The sequence below is a fragment of the Netta rufina genome, assembly GCF_964035555.1.
Source record: "Netta rufina genome assembly, chromosome: 1".
NCBI lineage: Eukaryota > Metazoa > Chordata > Aves > Anseriformes > Anatidae > Netta > Netta rufina.
In genome coordinates, this window is record NC_140123.1 from 176,675,997 (window position 1) to 176,693,599 (window position 17,603).

At 35.0% G+C, this 17,603-nt stretch overlaps 1 protein-coding gene across 8 annotated transcripts in view; it reads right to left on the bottom strand.

Annotated features, from left to right (window-relative positions):
• The window catches only part of NRCAM (neuronal cell adhesion molecule), a gene marked incomplete at its 3' end in the record, with an annotated part of 57,771 nt that overhangs the window by 37,274 nt on the left and 2,894 nt on the right, over positions 1-17,603 (bottom strand). For 7 of the 8 annotated variants that reach the window (XM_084304891.1, XM_084304890.1, XM_084304892.1 and 4 more), the window contains 8 exons: positions 16,514-16,625; positions 14,438-14,622; positions 13,129-13,260; positions 4,101-4,244; positions 2,887-2,998; positions 2,407-2,573; positions 2,176-2,323; positions 1,506-1,630 (listed from right to left, as the gene is read on the bottom strand). In XM_084304891.1, coding sequence (XP_084161017.1) covers positions 1,506-1,630; positions 2,176-2,323; positions 2,407-2,573; positions 2,887-2,998; positions 4,101-4,244; positions 13,129-13,260; positions 14,438-14,622; positions 16,514-16,625 — 1,125 coding nt within the window. Of the gene's footprint in view, positions 1-594; positions 625-1,505; positions 1,631-2,175; positions 2,324-2,406; positions 2,574-2,886; positions 2,999-4,100; positions 4,245-13,128; positions 13,261-14,437; positions 14,623-16,513; positions 16,626-17,603 lie in introns of all 8 variants that reach the window. The other variant, XM_084304885.1, reaches the window with a different exon arrangement.

Sequence of the window (17,603 nt, forward strand, 5' to 3'; positions counted from 1 at the left end):
ACGACTGACAGATTTTGAGGGTATTTTAACTTTAATTTCACAATCTTTATTAGCAGTTTCATCAATCATTAACAAAACTGGGCAATAAGATTCTACCAATTTTATGAGTGAGGTAAAATGAAGACAAACTATGAAATAAAGTACTCCATGCCTAGAAAGTTGGTATCAAAAGCAAAGGAAAAGCATATCACAATTTAGTTGGTGCAAATTCTTTGATAGTGAATTAGCTTTCAATGAACTGCTGGATTTATCTTTTAAACCTTTCATGTATTATTATAACTGATTTGTATTACAATATTCATGATGAGAAAAACATTATCACACTATAACCTGATTTAAAAGTAATTTATATCTTAAAATCATTTATTCCCTAAAATACAAAGCACCCTGCACTGTGAAATTCCAAAGTCCAGCCTTCCAATAATGAAGCATTTGGTAAAATGGGATGAAACCACAAAACCAACACACATACACATACAAAAACACAGAAAAAAAAAAAAAGAGGGGGAGGGAGGAAGATGTTGCACTTTCCAACAGGCAAATGAGAAGTATATCAGGCAGATGATGTCGGAAGGGAACTTTGTATTAGTTTACCGTAAATGATAGCTGGAGTTGGGGGAGCAGCTGAAAAGAACATTAATATAGAGGATTTAATCAGTTAGTAGCCAAAGGCACAGAGTATAGTAAGTAGTTATAGACTGTAATAATTAGAGAGAAAGAAAAGTTAACTTACAGTAAATAGTTGGGTTTAAATAATACGTTGATTTTTCAATGAAAAGTGATAGAAGTATTTTACAATAATTTCTTTTCTTTTTTTTTTTTTTTTTTTAAATATGAATGGATCAAGAAAACAAACATTAAAAAAACTTTTTAAAAGTACTAGATGCTTGTTAAGTACTATATGTCATTCCTGGATAGGCGTAAGATTACAACACAATTTTAAAACACAAGCTTTCAGCTTGAACTGGTCCAACCTAACTTCACCAGGTAAGAATAATACGGGACATCTACTTAGGACCTTCTTACAAACTGGGAGAAGGAGCACAGTAACATATTTTACAATAATCTGAACTCATAGAAAGTTAACAAGGTGAAGGAATTTAATAACAAAGTCACTGAGAAGTCAAACAATCAAGCATGCTCAGTCTTTCTGAAGAGTAATTCAGCTGCAAAAGAGTTTCCTGAAATAACATGTTCAAATATTCTGCAATATGCAATTTACTGTGTTAGCTCAGGTGTGATACAAATAGAAACCTATACCGTGAAACTGAATGTGTCCTGAAGCTGTTGGACCCTTTTGTAAGTAGACGATTCAAAGGCAAATTTTCAGGTAAGATTATTATATTTTCGAACTGAAACACATACAAAATTTGGTGAAATTCCTTTTTTCCTGTCCTAGCAACCAAAATTATGTTTGTGCTTTTCATTTTAAATCTAATGCTGTTTTTATACTTAACAGAAATTAAACACAGTATTGCTATCATAAAGTTTTAGAGTATTCTTACCAACAACAGTAAGCACAGCACTTGCTGAAACACTGTCCAGAGTAGTATTAACTATGCAAGTATATGTTCCATCATCTTTATCAGTTACATTCATAATGGTCAAGTTGTCTTTACCAACTAGAAACCTGTAAATACAATAGGTTCAGCCACTGAATCAATAACTGGTACTGTTATAAGAAACTGTTATATTGTCAAATCCCATACACTTGTGTATTTCAGCAAATATCTAGACAACAGCGTAGGCTATGGGACTGTGTCAGCCTTTTCTACATTGCTCTTAACTATCTTCCCACAGTAACTACCTATTCTTCTAATGCATTTTTATTTCCAAATATGCTCAAATTACTTTTAATTATCCGTGATCTACAGCAAAATTGTCTTCCTTTTACCCCTTTAGTTTCTTATGCCAATTATCTTATCCTTACTATTTATATACATTATTAATGTACATTTAAAATAAATTAAATCTCATTTTATTCTGAATTATATCTTAATATTTTCACTACACTAGACAAGTCTTTTAGTCATCAAATATGGGATAGTGATGATACTTAGCAGTCTTGTTTGGAAATTGTCAATAGGTCATTATGTGACTTTCAAAAGAACAGGAAAAGGAGTACATGGAGGAAATGAGAAAATAAAAAATACAGACAAAATAGTTTGTCTATACCTCTCATCATCTGGCAGTTCGTCATTGTCCTTCAACCATATAACTGTTGGTATTAAGGTAGAATCATGTTTTATTATACACTCAAATGAAACGTGGCCATATCTCTGAATCACTTTGTATTCTGGCTGTTTGATTATCAACGTTGGGTCTGAAATTTAAAATGACTATTAGATATTTAGAAAGTCTTAAATTCTATATTAATCTGTGATGAAAGAGTGATTAATTTCTTACCTTTAACTTCCAATTGTACTTCATTTTGTATCTTTCCTAATTCATTCCTTGCAACGCATGTGTATGTGCCACTACTATCCTTCTGAGCCACTGGAATTTCCAAGGTTCCATTATCATGGAAAACGTATTCATTTCCCCGCAGGATGCTGCCTTTCACTCCCTTAAACCTTTATACAAAAGGTAGATATTATTATCCAACATCATACTTAAATTCTATCATATTTTATTAACAGGAAATACAAACTTGGACTGCTACATTAGCAACTACAGACAGCATCACATAATGAAATTTAAACATGATTCTATACGGGTAGCTTAAATGTTACTACATCAAGTATAATTTATATTGTATTAGCATATTGAAATTATCTTAAGTTTGATGATATACAGTTTCTAAATTGTAAATAGAGTCTAAATGTTTGTTTCCACAGAAGCAACTGCCTCTTTTTACATAATTTAAACACAACAACTGTAACTTACCATTCAATCTCAGGTTTAGGTGAACCAAAATAAGCACAGTCTATTAATGCAGGACTATCTAAGATGACTTGATACAGTTTATTAGCAGGAGTTAGAATTCTTGGTGGCTCAGCTGAAAAGACAAAGATGTCTGGATATAGATACAAGGATACAAATACAAAATATGAAGGCATCAAGTAGGGCCTAAAGAGTATCCATTAACATCCTTCTCTGAAGTGGTTTCTGGTCTCAGCTTTGTTTTACTACTATTAGCCTGAGGAAACATTAATGTAGCAGAATTTTCTTGTGAAAAGTAAATGTTTCTTCCCTGTTTACAAGTAACAGGAATGGATACCAAAGCCGGTTATTTAATTTGGAATATTTAAATCAGAACATACTTCACAAAGAGAAACTCATGGGAACAGACTGAACTAAGTAATTCTGAAAAACCCTTTAGGCAGAAAGATCTATTTGGTGAAACACCTCCATTTTTGAACAGAATCATGGACTCAAAATGAGGTTCTCTCTTTTAAAAGACTGTCACTCTGACACTCAAAGGATCTGCCAATTCCTGCAGGATAGTCTTCAGGGGCCATTCTGCCTTGGATTTTGCTACTAACTTTGTTAAATTCAGTGGGAAGATCGAGAGGTCACAATTATCTCACAACTTGAAATGCATCCTTGGAGGCCTTAAAGCCAAATGTATAATCATGTCCCCTCACAATAGCAATTTAAAGATTATATTTTCTATGATGGGGTTTAGCTGAGTCTTTTCCAGGGATTATCTGAATCCAGGATCACTGCACGATTAGAATGTGTTCTATACTGCAGTTTTCAGGTGGAACAAATATTTAACTGATCCAAAACACCAACAATCAATGAAAGTGTACTGAAACATACTAACTTAAAGAATATTAATTCCTGCCTTATTTGTTATGCTTATGTTTGTTATGATTTACATTAAGAAAAAATTAAAAAGAGATAAAATTTCTGCCAAGTTTCCAACAGCTTCCACAACCAACCTTCTTACCTAGGAGCAGTGAAAGGGAAATTCAGGAGTATCCTACAAAAACAACCCCAAGATATCTATACCCTGGGCTTTTACAAAGCTCAGGAAATATGTATATTCCCACATATTAAAGACCTCAACCAAGGCTTGGGCATGCAGTTTGTATAGTAGCAGAAGATGACTAAATACCCACGAAGACTGAAAAATACAAAAATGTGTTTCTTACCCAGAACATTCACAAATGCATTTGCTAGCAAGTATCCATACTCATTAGAAGCATTGCACTGATAGACAGCACTTGATCTTTCTTGCACAGCTGAGAAAATAATGGTATCACCATCCACCTTTCTGCTAGGATCTTCTGGGGCAACTGTTGGTATAAAGAAAGAAAGTAATTTTTCTTAAACTGCCATTGCATAACATGTTTCATACTTCTGAAAAGAAGAAACAAAATGAAAGACCAATATGCCCTTTGTTCTACTTTCATGCATGACTGTTCACTGGGCAAAATGTGAATTCCAGTATGATTAAAGAAGTTATTCCAGTTCTACACACATTTAATTGTTAAATTTTTGTCTTCCCTCCCCCCCAAAAAAAAAAAAAAAGCGAAGTTAAGATCATATTTTGCATGCAATAAACATGAAAAACAGTGACATGACAAGATTCAGAGAAATACAGACAATATCTACAAAAATAAATATTTCTGAACATCAAAAGAAACTTGTTAGAATTACATTGAAACTTTACAGCCTCTATGATTTAAAAGCTTCTGCTTGTTGTATCAGTTTTTATACACAGAAATAATTCTCCAGGTATAAAATCAGCCTTAGTCAGTTGCAAACTACCTCAAAGTGAAACACAAGTAATTGTTTTGTACAAAATCAATAGTCTTCTCAATAGCTGTGTTAGCAGTTCAGTAGGTGGCACTCTTTCCCTGATATAAGTATTACACAGTGCTATTTCTTCAACTACTCTGTAGTAGCATGAGCTGTCAAACAGCTCCTGCATCCCAGAATAATTCAGAGCGTAACTGAAAATAAAATTCAAAGATATTGCTGAAGAATAATAGCTGGCAGTTATCATACAACTGGATGAAGTTATAGGGGTACAACAGAGAAAATAACAGCTTGTAACACTGTACTGCATAAAAATGGACAAATTAAACTTTCATTTAAAAAAAAAAAGTAGAAATATATTAACATATTGTTAATTAAATGTATTGGTAAGTTTACTGTTATATTAATCTGTAAAATAAATGCATATGTGAATTAAGGAACACATTGTAGTATGGTTGCATCATCAAAATTGAAGGTTGAGAAAATAAACATATTTGTGGAACACTTTTTCATATAAAATTATTTCTGATTTCTTTGGATTCATAGAGAAGATCGATTAAATAAATTAATATATATTTTCTGTAAGTGACAAAACCTTTTGATTCTGACTATATCTCAGTACTCAACTGCACACAGAAATTTATCTTACATTTTCTCAGGTCTACTGAAATATTGATTACTGAATTCTCTAAGAGAGAAGAAACCAGATGACAGGGACTCCAGTTCTGAGCTCCTGCTTAAAGACATTTCCATTGTTGGTGAACTCTGAGGCTACTTTGTATATAAAGTAACGACATCAATTTTCAAACAGATACCTCAAGAACAATTCTCAACTCCATTTTTAACTCCTATCTTAAATCACTCGGAGTTAAGATCAATACAACAAATTAAAATTTTTGAAATCAAGAAAAAGGTACAACAAGAATTGCAAATGCTTTACTATTCTCTGGGCTACTGCATTGCTGGCACTTATTTTTCTCCTTTTTGGATTTGCTTCCTATTGTGTTCTGTGTTACACATTTCTTCATGTTCCCATGTGAATGACATTTTCATTAAAAGATTCATGGGCTGAAAATAGACAGAGCAGGTGAGTAGCCCAGCAGGCAGGCCAGTCATCTGTGAGAAGCGGTCTGTTTCTGCACACACATCACAGTTAAATGGAAAATACATGCTACCGCACTCCCAGGAGGCAGGTCTGCCCAGAGCTGCTCTGCTCCATTCTCTGTGCATCCCTCCACTCATCCCCTCTGAATCCCAAACCATTTTTTCAGCACCTGGGTGCCTGTTCTAAAAAAAAAATCTGTGGGTCCTAGGAGAAAAATAAAAAACAAGAACAAAAAACGAAGGAAGTATCTTTTTTTTTGTCTGGTCTAGCTACCTGCATGCTGAAGAGCATCATCTTGAGATTGGTGTCTACTCAATATACTGTCTTGTGACACATCTCATTCTCCCACACAACACAAACACAACCCACAGGTCTTTGTCCATGCATTACACTGCATCTTGCAGGGCCAAGCCCTAAAAGTTAGCCACTGCAGCACCCAGCTGCTTTGCTGCTGTGCTCACACACTGCTCATTGGCTTTTATGAGGACTCTGGTCACCTTACACGATGGCTGTGTGAAAAGGAGAAAATGCTTTCAATGTGTTTGATGGGTCTAAATTTGGCGCTGACAGGCAAAATAACAAAGAATTACGTAATACTAAAAATGGGTGTGCACAACTGGGATTATGAATGTTGAGGATTTGCTATAAAGGTTCTGCTGTAGTAATGGAGAGTTGAGCATGTGTTCTGTAACATCAACATTCAGTTGCAAAATCACTGAGTCTTAATTTAAGAACATGCTTACATCGTTTCTGCCCAAAGACCTGATTGCCTTTCTTCACATTATTTTTCCATCACGTTGTATAACAAGACAGCTTCTTGACTATACAGCTACACACAGCCTATTTCTGTACAGACAAGGTATAGCCTCTAGGAGATACGCTTGTCACAGCCAGCTATTGGCACTCTGAACAACGTCTGTTCATCTGAATGCATATTCTCATTCTGTTTCATAAGCTTTTGACAGCCCCAGCAATTACTTCTGTTAGCATGTTTAAAGAACCACTACGGCACTTTTTTTTTTTTCCTGTGCAAAAGACAGAATGAAATGTGCTGTCTTAACAGAAACAATTAAGATGCACGATTATACTTAAAATGGGAAGAAAATCTCCAGATTTTGCTGAGATTTGTTTACCCTTTTCTATTAAAGTATTTCATTTTCCTGATCAGTTCTACTTGCTGGTCAGTATTTATTTGTGCACTCTCAGGAAGCTAAACAAATGAAGATCAGAACAACTGTCAACTGCAGTCTACAATATAACATTATCAGTCCAAATGAATCATACATACAGCCTGAAGAAGTCTAAGAAAAGAATGCATTTTTTTTTCAGAAAATTATTAGATCATGAAATATATTTACTAATTTTACAATTCTTTAGCTTTAAGTCTTTAAGTCTTTAAGATCTTTGCAAAATTGGAATATTTTTGTTTTGTTTTGTTTTTTAAGCTTAAACATATAAAAAAACAAAGAGGGTGGTAAGACCCTGGAACAGGTTGCCCAAGGAGGTTATACTGTCTCTTCTGTAGAGATGATCAGAATCTGAATGGACACAGTCATGAGCAACCTGATGCTGATAAAACCTTCCCTTGAGGAGGCAGATTGGACCGGATGAACTCTACCTCCTTCCAACTATTTTATGATGTTGTGATTTTAAAATTAAATATTTTAATATTAAAAACATAGACTGACAATAAGGCATTACTCACTGAGAAGGAGGTATATACCTGTGATTGCTATTCTGTAATTTACTGTTGTTCACAAAAAGGTTCATGTGAAATCGAGAATCCCTGACATCTGAGTTTATTATACTGGTACCACATTCTGAAATAAAACAGCGGATGCGATCTAGCTGACATCAGATGTTCTCAGCTTTGCTAACTCAGAGTCTAAGTCCCACGGGGCACAGAATTAAGAATATTTTTCTTGTTGCCTAAGAAGCATGATGTAACCTAAGGTAATATATATATTTTTTCCCAGAGGCATGTGTAGATTACAACCTTAGTTTTCAGGATATATGCACTGTTTCTATTCTATAATGAAAATGTTGATGTCGTCTTCAGATGTTGTAGTAGAGATTCCCTCTGGCTGAAAACAAGCTGGAGAAGACGGAAACTAACTTTTTTGATTTTCCTGTATCAATCACAACACATACACCTTTGGCAGGTGTAAGAGCTAATTTTATCCAGATCAGTAAAAAGTTAAATAAAAACACAGTACAAACAGATAATTTCTCTTTAGAAAAGAATAGAGATATTAATGACTGTCTTTAGATGCCTGCATTTTTTAAGCAAATCAAAGTTATGAATAAAAAATAATTATAACTGCTATGCATTTGCGGTCACTATATATGATTGTTTAAAAACCTTTAACATAGCAAATTTTATTATTATTATTATTTTATTATTATTATTATTATTATTTTATTTCTGGTCTGAAAATGAGGAAGGTCTATCTTAGCTACAACTTGAGTGACTGAAATGGCAGTTTTGAAGAATTATTTATAAAAGGTTAGACATTCATATTCTGATGTATTACCTAGAACAACGGGAGAATGTCACAGAACCAGGACTTAACATTAACAACCAACCAAACAAGAAAACTAGGAGGGACTTTCAGTGTGTAGTCACCAAGCTGTACTGATAAGAAGTCATGTCCCTTATGCAGGCACCTCCCAGGTTTTTTTATAAAATATATGGTCTCTGAATGAGCATCCAGTTAACATACTTTTGGCTACAGCTGACTAGCCTCATAACATTTGAGAACCCAAATCAGGGGACATTATGCAGGACAGACCTGTTCTATCCGATCTCTCATCATTTTGCCTAAATACTATATTAGGCATTTAGAGAACCTTATGCAACTAGAATCCCTCATTCTTCCCGTGGGATAGGGAAGATGACAAAGGAAGGAGAAGAAAGGGATTTTAACCAATATTTTGCCTTACTTGGCTGAACTTTCACAGTCACATAGAGCTATAGATGTATTTCTGCACAGACACATATAGTTCCAGTGGTATGTGCAGAAAGGTTGTGGGTTCTGACAAAGCAGAGGCCTTGACGATACTTTCAGTGATGAGTATAAGCTGGAGAAAAGCTGATAGTAAAATAGCAAGACTGGACAGTCATCAGACAGACCTGAAAACCTGTAAGGTCATACTGACACTGAAACTAAGCAAGGAAAACAAGAAACTTGAGTTTTGCCTTACCCTACACCCTACAGTCAACAGTCAAAGACTTAATTCTGGAAGAGATGGCAAGAGATGGAAGAAGTGCTCTTTTCCTTTTTCTAACATCTCACTTGTTCCTCAGAAAAGTATATTCCTGTGACCCCTGCAATCCTTGTTCCAGGGTGAGATGTTTTTATTTTGGTAGTGCTGTTAACTCCAAAGGGATGGCAGGCTAGCCACAACTGTCCTTTGGCTATCTTGTGCAGAATAAGTAAAACTGATTATCAGAGGTTCTCCTGTCTGCCACAGCTCCTAGGCCAGATGCACAGTTCCAGCATCATGACAGCAGAAGTGGTGGATGCCTGCCTGCCCTGGCACTTCCCTCCTCTGTGAGGCTCAGCTCCTCAGGGTGTCAGAGACCCGGCAGATTTCATCCCACCCTCCCATGGCCACGATGAACAGCTTGTGTGTATGCTCACAGAGAACACAACGGACGACAAATCTGTGAGCCAGGGATTATCGAGGCCTTTCATGAAGGAAATGTAAGGGCTAATGTTTCCCCCTTAACTTCAATGTGATTAATAATGGAGACTAACTAAAAAGTGAGATTCAATGTGAGACATAATATAAACAAGTGAAGCACGTGTTGACAGAAGATAAACAGCGCCTTTCAGTGCACTACTTTGTCTAAATCTAAGTGTGTGTATTTAATATTTAATAGCTCATCATGAACTATGAACTACTGAACCAATAAATTAGTCTTTTGTGCAGTATTTGCAATGCTCTTCTGAAGCCCAATTATGAAAGTGCTTCCCCTTCCCAATTAATCCGGGTTGTTACTTTTTTAGAAGTTGAGATACTTTATGCATGGTTTCCCTTTTGTAAAACCATGCTGAATATCTGAGCAGCAAAACACAACGGATTATGCAGCAGTATAAATAATGCAGACCTTGAGTGTTAATTGAAGCGCAAGGCAAGGCAGAATCGTGGCCTGAACTTTCAATTGCTACTTGCAAAAGTAATTCTAATTGACCTCAATGGGACTGTGCATGTGGGTTCAAATTACTCCTGCGAGTAAACACTACAAGGTTCGCTTCTTATCGCTCCAGCATGCCTGAAACAGCTTGCTTTAAATTGGAAGCGAGCTTTTCTTCAGAGCATTATTATTGAAGAAAATGAATGAAAAGATTTCAAAGAAGCTTAAAATCTTCCTTTAAAAGTATCTTTTTTTATGCTGGCTAATATAATCTAGAACAAAATTTACACCACTGCACTTGTTTTCATAGGTGCTTAACATACATTAATCTTTTTATTATTATTATTTTGATATGAAGCTGATCTTCATCTTTCCCTTCCCGTTATTTAAGCCTCACCCTTTGACTGAGATATAGCTGGATGGTTCTTTCTTCAACATTCCCCTTCCTTGTCTGACTCTATTATGGCAAAACAAAACCGGAAGAATTAAGCATCTCCCAGTTGTGGTTTCCAATAGAAAATTAAAGTATTGCAAACAGATTACAGGGCCACAGGAGGCACATTGTGGGATATATGATGACAGCAGGGCTTTGAAATTCAAATGTAGCTCTTTTTCTTTGAAATCCTGCCATGGGTGTAGCTCTCTCAGCACTGCCCTGAAGCTGAAACAGCTGCTTTAGTTTCCTTTTACAGTGATTTACTAATCATTCAGCTGGAAGAAGAGGGGCTCAATTCTGTTATTTGGTAGGAAGTGAACAAAAGAGCACGCTGTACTTGGTAGTTTCCAGACCTGTTTTTGGTAACTCAGAATAATATAAAATCACAAGAATCTTAAGAACAGCACTTTCTATGACCGTGATAATTTTCTTTCTTGGATCCCCTGACAGTTTCAGTGTACTCGAGCATCCAGTGAACTTGCACTTAAATATTTAAGGTGTCAAAACTTCTGTCTTCCTCAGCAGTGAAAGTGACCTTTAACATAAAACTGAGCTACCCAGTTATTATTTGCTGTGTTCTTTTGTCTTTTTTTTTTTTTTTTTTTTTTTCTCCTCCGATTGAGTTTGAGTGGATAATTTTGTTAAAGTCTCTTAATTTTTTTCTGAGTTTCCTTCAATAAGACTCTGTATACTAATTCCTCTGGGCCATCCAATGTATGCTGCCCTCATACTTGGGAAGTTTGGTGGTATCTGCCTCTAAAAACTTTATATTTCTTAATGTTTTACTGCTATCCTGCAAAAATGCAGAACACATAGTTGCTTTTCTGGAAAATGTAGTTGTTTGTCATTTGAATAGCCAGTCCTACAGCTTTGACAAAGAAGCAGTAGAAGGCAAAGGTGCATCTCAGTAACCAGCTGCAAAAGATTTTAGTCAGGTTTTAAAAAGATTTTAGTCAGGTTTTAGTCAAGTGTTTGTTTATTTTAGTCAGATTTTTAGTCAGGAAGGATGAAGAGTTAAACTATCAGACTAGCAAGAAAAAAAATCTCAACAAAACAAAACAAAAAACAAGACTAATGGCAACTATATAAAGAACAGTAAATATGTTGAGACAACTTAAAAGCCAGAAAGGTAACTACAGGATAGGTATTAAACTTCAAGCATAAAGCAGACTTCATGATATATGTACATACAGCATATACAATACAAAATTACATTATTTTCCTGTTTTTCTTGTATACTTACTACTTTTTGGTGAGGTGACAAACACCTCTCTGAAATGGTGCCTAATGTCAGCTCACATAACTTACTTAACCAATAGAAACTTCTGGTTTTATATCTCAGGATAAAGATCTCAACTTATTTTTACTTAGGATTCCTGGAACAGATACTTTGCTAAATATTTTTGTTTCAATACTTTCCCTTACTTTACCCCTTTGCCTAAAAAAAAAAAAAAAAGTGTACATACAGAGTATACTCTGATAGCTTGTATGTGGAAAATTAGAAGAACTTGTATAGAATGCTTTCTGTTAATACTTTTCTCTTAAATTATCCCTGAAATTGCACATTTTCAGTTCAGTTTCAGATCTCTTGTATCCCAAATGTTTTGAATATATCTAACGAATGTTCTTGTTTGCCTGTTGCTGTTTCCTAGATTCTCACTGTGTAGAATTCTCCTCCATGTCCCAAACTCTGTGACACTTACTTTGATTAACATACTTAAATGTCTCCTAGAACTCCCAAAAGTTACAGTCATACATTCCACAGGCCAGACCAGACCCATATTTTAGAATAGATTATCTTTCACAAGGCAATAGGGTAGATTGTTTTTATAGTACTGTTTCATGAAAAAGGAAGGACAAATGTAGAAGAACCAGGTGTGATGTGATGTAGAGGCCATGCTGAGTACAAAAACAACTGACAACATGCTGCAGCATTCTCCAGCAAGTTCTACCCAAGCAAACTTATGCTTCATACAGCAGCTATCTTGTGTCTGTCATACAGCATCACCAGTCATAGCACTGCAACAATTCAGTGACTCAGTCAATGGCTCTAGGTAGCTTTTCTTACCACCAACTCTGGATTGCTTTTCTTACCCATACACAGAGAAACAGCTGTTTCACTGCCTCAGGGGTTCCTTTTCTTTGACACCTACTTTGTACAAGCTGTTTTCCAGGCAGTTGCTGACGCACCAAGTCAGCTTTGCTGCTGCTTTTTAGTGCTGAAGCCTAGAAGGCTCCAACATCCTCTAAGCTGCGTATCCTGCAAAAGTGCTCTGAACACCCACAGAAGTGATGACTTGACCTTTTGTGTCAACTTTTCAATTCTTAGAAAAAACTAGTACTGCTCTGGGGCAGCAAATGAGAGACCCAGCAAACATGACTGCCACAGCAACACAATGGCAGAAATTATACCTCAGTAATATCCCTCAAAAGGGCATGGCACAGCTTTGCTGCTATGGCTCTGCCTCTGTAAGGATGCTACCCCAGGAGAGCACCAGACAGGATAACCAGGTATACATTCACAAATAGCACAAATGCACTCTCAAACACTTTAAAGGCACATTTTGTTGTTAAAAAAAACACTGTTTTTTAACCACCTAATTTATAATTTATTATAACCTGTCAGCCAAAATTAAACAAATGCATGCTCTTCATTTATATAGATAAATATACATTTTAAATGATATTGCTCATATTTCCTTATTCATCATCCTGTGAGGTAATTAAAAATCTTACTTGCTATGGGAACACCATTTGATAACCAGCTTATGCTAGGTTTTGGGTTGCCATTAGCTCTGCAGATCAATGACCCATCTTCTCCAGGAGATAGGACCAAGTTTCTGGGTGCTGTTATCCAGTATGGAGCAGCTGGGGTTAGGAAGAGAAACACAGCAATCATTTTCCAAAATTACCATGATTACAGAAAATCATGAGGCACAGTCATGGTAACCATAAAATAATTCAAACAAGATATGTATAGGTATAGACATACAGTTGTGTGGTGAAATTTATTTTTGTATACATTATATTCAATGATTAACTGGTAAATTACACTTTGGCTAAACTGAGCTATTGGCTACCTCCTGCATTGAATGGGGGATAGCTTTTTACTTTGAAATTATAAGACAGTTGAAAATGCACAGAGATTGAAATGGACAGAATACTGTCCACACCAAAAGATCTTCATCTATGTCACCTTTTTTATTATTTTTTTTTTTTTTACAATAAATAACCACAAATAGTATATGTTGTCACATTTTGCAATTAAACCTCAGATTTTGGATTGATGGATAGAAGCAAACAGAAAACTCTTGACAAGAAGGTTGAATATGACTATAGAGTGATAGTGGACTACAGTAATAGGTTTTTAGTATGCAAAGGGAGCACTACACTTGGTTATTTAAATGACTAATTAGCTGTCCTCCCTTTTTTTTGTTTGTTTCATGATATTCAAAATATTCTTACAGTTTCTATTTGGACAAACACATTTTAAATGTTTTTAAAACTAGTAAGACAGCACAGGTAAAAGACTCAAGAAACAAAAACAGAAATGTTCATCAAGGGAGAAAAAAGAGCGTAAGATGAATAGAAAAATAGGGAAGAGAAAAAATCTGGGCTATGTGAATAGAGAGCAGAAAAGACAGAAAATAAAAAGGAGATAAAGACAAGGGATGGGGAGGAAGGCAGAACAAGGAAGGACAAAGACTAATGACAATTAATCAAAGATATAAATTAAATGTATTACAGATATATATTAAATGTATTAAATGTATTAAAGATATAAATTAAATGTATTAAATGTAATACAATAAAGTCTCAATTTAGCCTGTTACTTGACAAAGCAACATAATGAAAAGAGAAACAAAAGTTAGAGATAGTCAAGTCTGTCTGTCTGATGGCGGAATTCAGTTGATTTAGCTATCCTCAGTTATTTTTTAATATTATCATTCATCCTTTCAGTTATAATTTATTATCCTGGTAAGCATACTTCAGTCTTGCATTCTGGACATCGACAATATTAAATTAACGATTATTTTAGTATTACCTTTCACAGTTACTGAAATGACATGATGAGTAGAACCTAATATATTTCTTGCTATGCATTTGTAGTTCCCAGAGTCAGCTTCAGAAACATCTACAATCTTGAGAGTTTTCTTAAAATTTTCAAAAAATGTTCTGTTGGCTGGCAATTCGCCACCTTCTTTAATCCAGCGAATTACTGGTGTGGGTCTGGAAAAGCAAACGTACAGATCAAACTAATGGACTACTGAAAAGGAAGATGAGAGTTCTATATGTTAATGTTTTGAACATAAATTTTACACCAATTATTTTAAGAGCCTTTACTCAGATTTTGGGGCATGTCCAGCAAATGTGCAGGATATGCCAGCATTTGTTTCTAGGAAATGACAAGCCTCACTAACACTGTCAATGGCCATCTGTTCATAGGTTTAATAATTATGGAATACATTTGTCTCCTGATTAATCTAAAAACCTCAATGGTTAATAAATGAATACAAGTGTATTTTAAATCTTACTGTATTTATCCTTTTATATAGATGCTCATTCTGGTTTAAAAGGTAACTTCTAGATAATGATAAGATTACAACTGTCCTTCATTTGAGCAATATTGTAATGCTTCATGCACATCATAAATATTATAGCAGATCTGTAGGAGACAGAAATTTTTCCTATGACAAATCAAGAAAAAAATGACAGTACTGAGACAAGTATAGCTACTTGTAATTGCATCCTGGTTGTGTCCCATGTTGGCTACTGAGGCTGAAAGTTGTCCAAACTCATGCAGACATACCTTTAAAATTACAGCAAATTAAAAGGTGTTGCTTTCTCAGTAGAATGTCCTCTCTCAAATATTAATGATTCAGGGCAAATATTCATTTAGCAATCTAATATGAGAACAGGAACACCTAGCAAAGTTTATTTTTAATTATGGTATCAGTAATTAGGAGTAGTTTCTTTAAATAAAAACTGAATCTGGCCTCCTGATGAGAACTATGTAAGCTTCCCTCATTGAATCATTAAAATAGAAAAATACATGACATTTAAAGACAAATCCATATAATGGATAACATTTTATTTTTTCCCCGTTTTTATCCAGTGATTTTTCTAGAGTTTGGACCTCTGATTATTTTTATTGCAGGGTTGTTGAAAAGCATATTCTACTCCCCCACACAACTGTGATTATGCTAGTGGTGCTGATGCAAGGACACCTGAACAGACCACAGCTGAGGCAGAAACAGTGCACTGACCTTTGTATCAAGCTGTGTCAAGCTGTGCATGAGCGTGCCCTGTGGAGCTTATGCAAGTGCATACATCTGCATGATGCCGCGCTGCATCATTTGCAATTACTGGCTTACCTCACTGCTACTTCAGAGTGCTCTGCCTTCTATGCTTTTGTGCATTGTCAACATGTTTATAGCTCCTGAAATAAATAGGTACTAAAGATTTTCTTCTTCCACACTAACCAATCTATTCTCTTTCTTCCTGAGAATGAAATTGATTTAAGATCAAACTAGTTCATGAAGTTAAATTGCTCTTTAGTCATTTTCTACTTGCACAATTAGCAACAAAGACAAACATGCATTACATGGAAGAAACAAGTACCAATTAAACCCAATTACAATGAGAAGTTGGATGTAAGTAGCTGAAGGTATGTTCTAACAACTCCCACCTAGGCGATGCACTAAGTAATTAGCATATGTGAGCAGCTTTTTCAGATTATACCAGCAGATTCTTATCTATTTATATACTATTTGAGAGCTTAATGGCTATATAGTTAGGAAAAAAACAGAGACTTATTTCCCAAGTGCAATTCTGCAGACGTGTCCAAGGTTATCCTATGACATTTCTTGCTTGTGTCCTGAAACAAAGGCCTTCTCATATGTTTAATACATGAGAAAAATATTTATGTTCATAGTCAGTTTTAGAATATGCTGATTTCCAAAATGGTGAACACTTCCTTAAAAGTCCTCTTTCTATTTTACATTTCTATTTCTTTAAAATACTTAAGCATACATAGCAGTAACATTTTAGGCATCTCTGAAATGTTTCCCTCTGATTCTGCATTTTTATTTTGAAAAGCACGGTCTAAAAAGCAACTCACAATCCTGCTGCAATGCACTCCAACAAAAGGACATTTCCTCTGAGTTCCACTTTGTTACTTGTGGTACCAGTTGGTGTTAGAAGAATTGGTGGCCTCTCTGTAACTGGCTTGGCTGGAACAAGAAAAAATAAAGTAATTAATTTCAATATTTTATTTTAATGTTGACCAAATTCATACATCCATTCTCACATTTTGGACAGAGATTTTGATGCACACAGGCCACTTAATTAAAAATTATCATGTTACACATACATATATATACATACATAGTTCAACAAATTAGGCTTTTGACAGACATAACATAATCATATCTCAACTTGTTTAATGCTAATTTTGAACACATACCTGCAAACATTTGTTATTGAAGAGGGGAAAAATTTGATATGTAGTCCTTACATAAGCAACTATATATGGATGCATACTGAGTATAAGGTTACTTAGGTGAATGAGTGAAAGACTGAATGTTACCAAAAGCTTCCATCAAAACACAAATAAAGCTAAGTTATTAAATTCAAAAATATAATCCAAGGTGTCACATGGTATGCTCCACTTTGAAGTACACTTTGTTCAATATTTTCTAGACAATGTGAGACATCTCTGGAAATTTAACCTTGCCTTCTCCTCTCACTAAATACTTAAGTTTATTTCAAACTGTTCCCCAGTCTGGTAATAATGAACCACTGATTACCTGCAAGTTTACCGCAGTAAACAGAAAGCCGTAAGACCTGGTTCTGACACTATATTGTGACAGTTTCTGAAGTCTACTACGATATTTCATGTGCCTTCATGGAGATCAGAATAATAGCAGGCATCCTGTAAATGTTCTTTTATAGCAATTTTAAAATATAGGATCAACTTGCTCTAAAGCACAATAGTAATCTGAATCATTACAGTAAACTTTTTTTTTTTTTTTAAATGTGGGCAGAAACAATAAACTACTTTATTAGTTAGAGGGATTTATTGATAGATTGACATAAACAGAACACAATTTTAATACAGTATGTACCATGAACTCCTTAAAAACTAACATCTGAACAACTTAAAGCTGGGAGAAAAGGGCGGTCTAGTGTGAAGAACACAGTCAACAGTT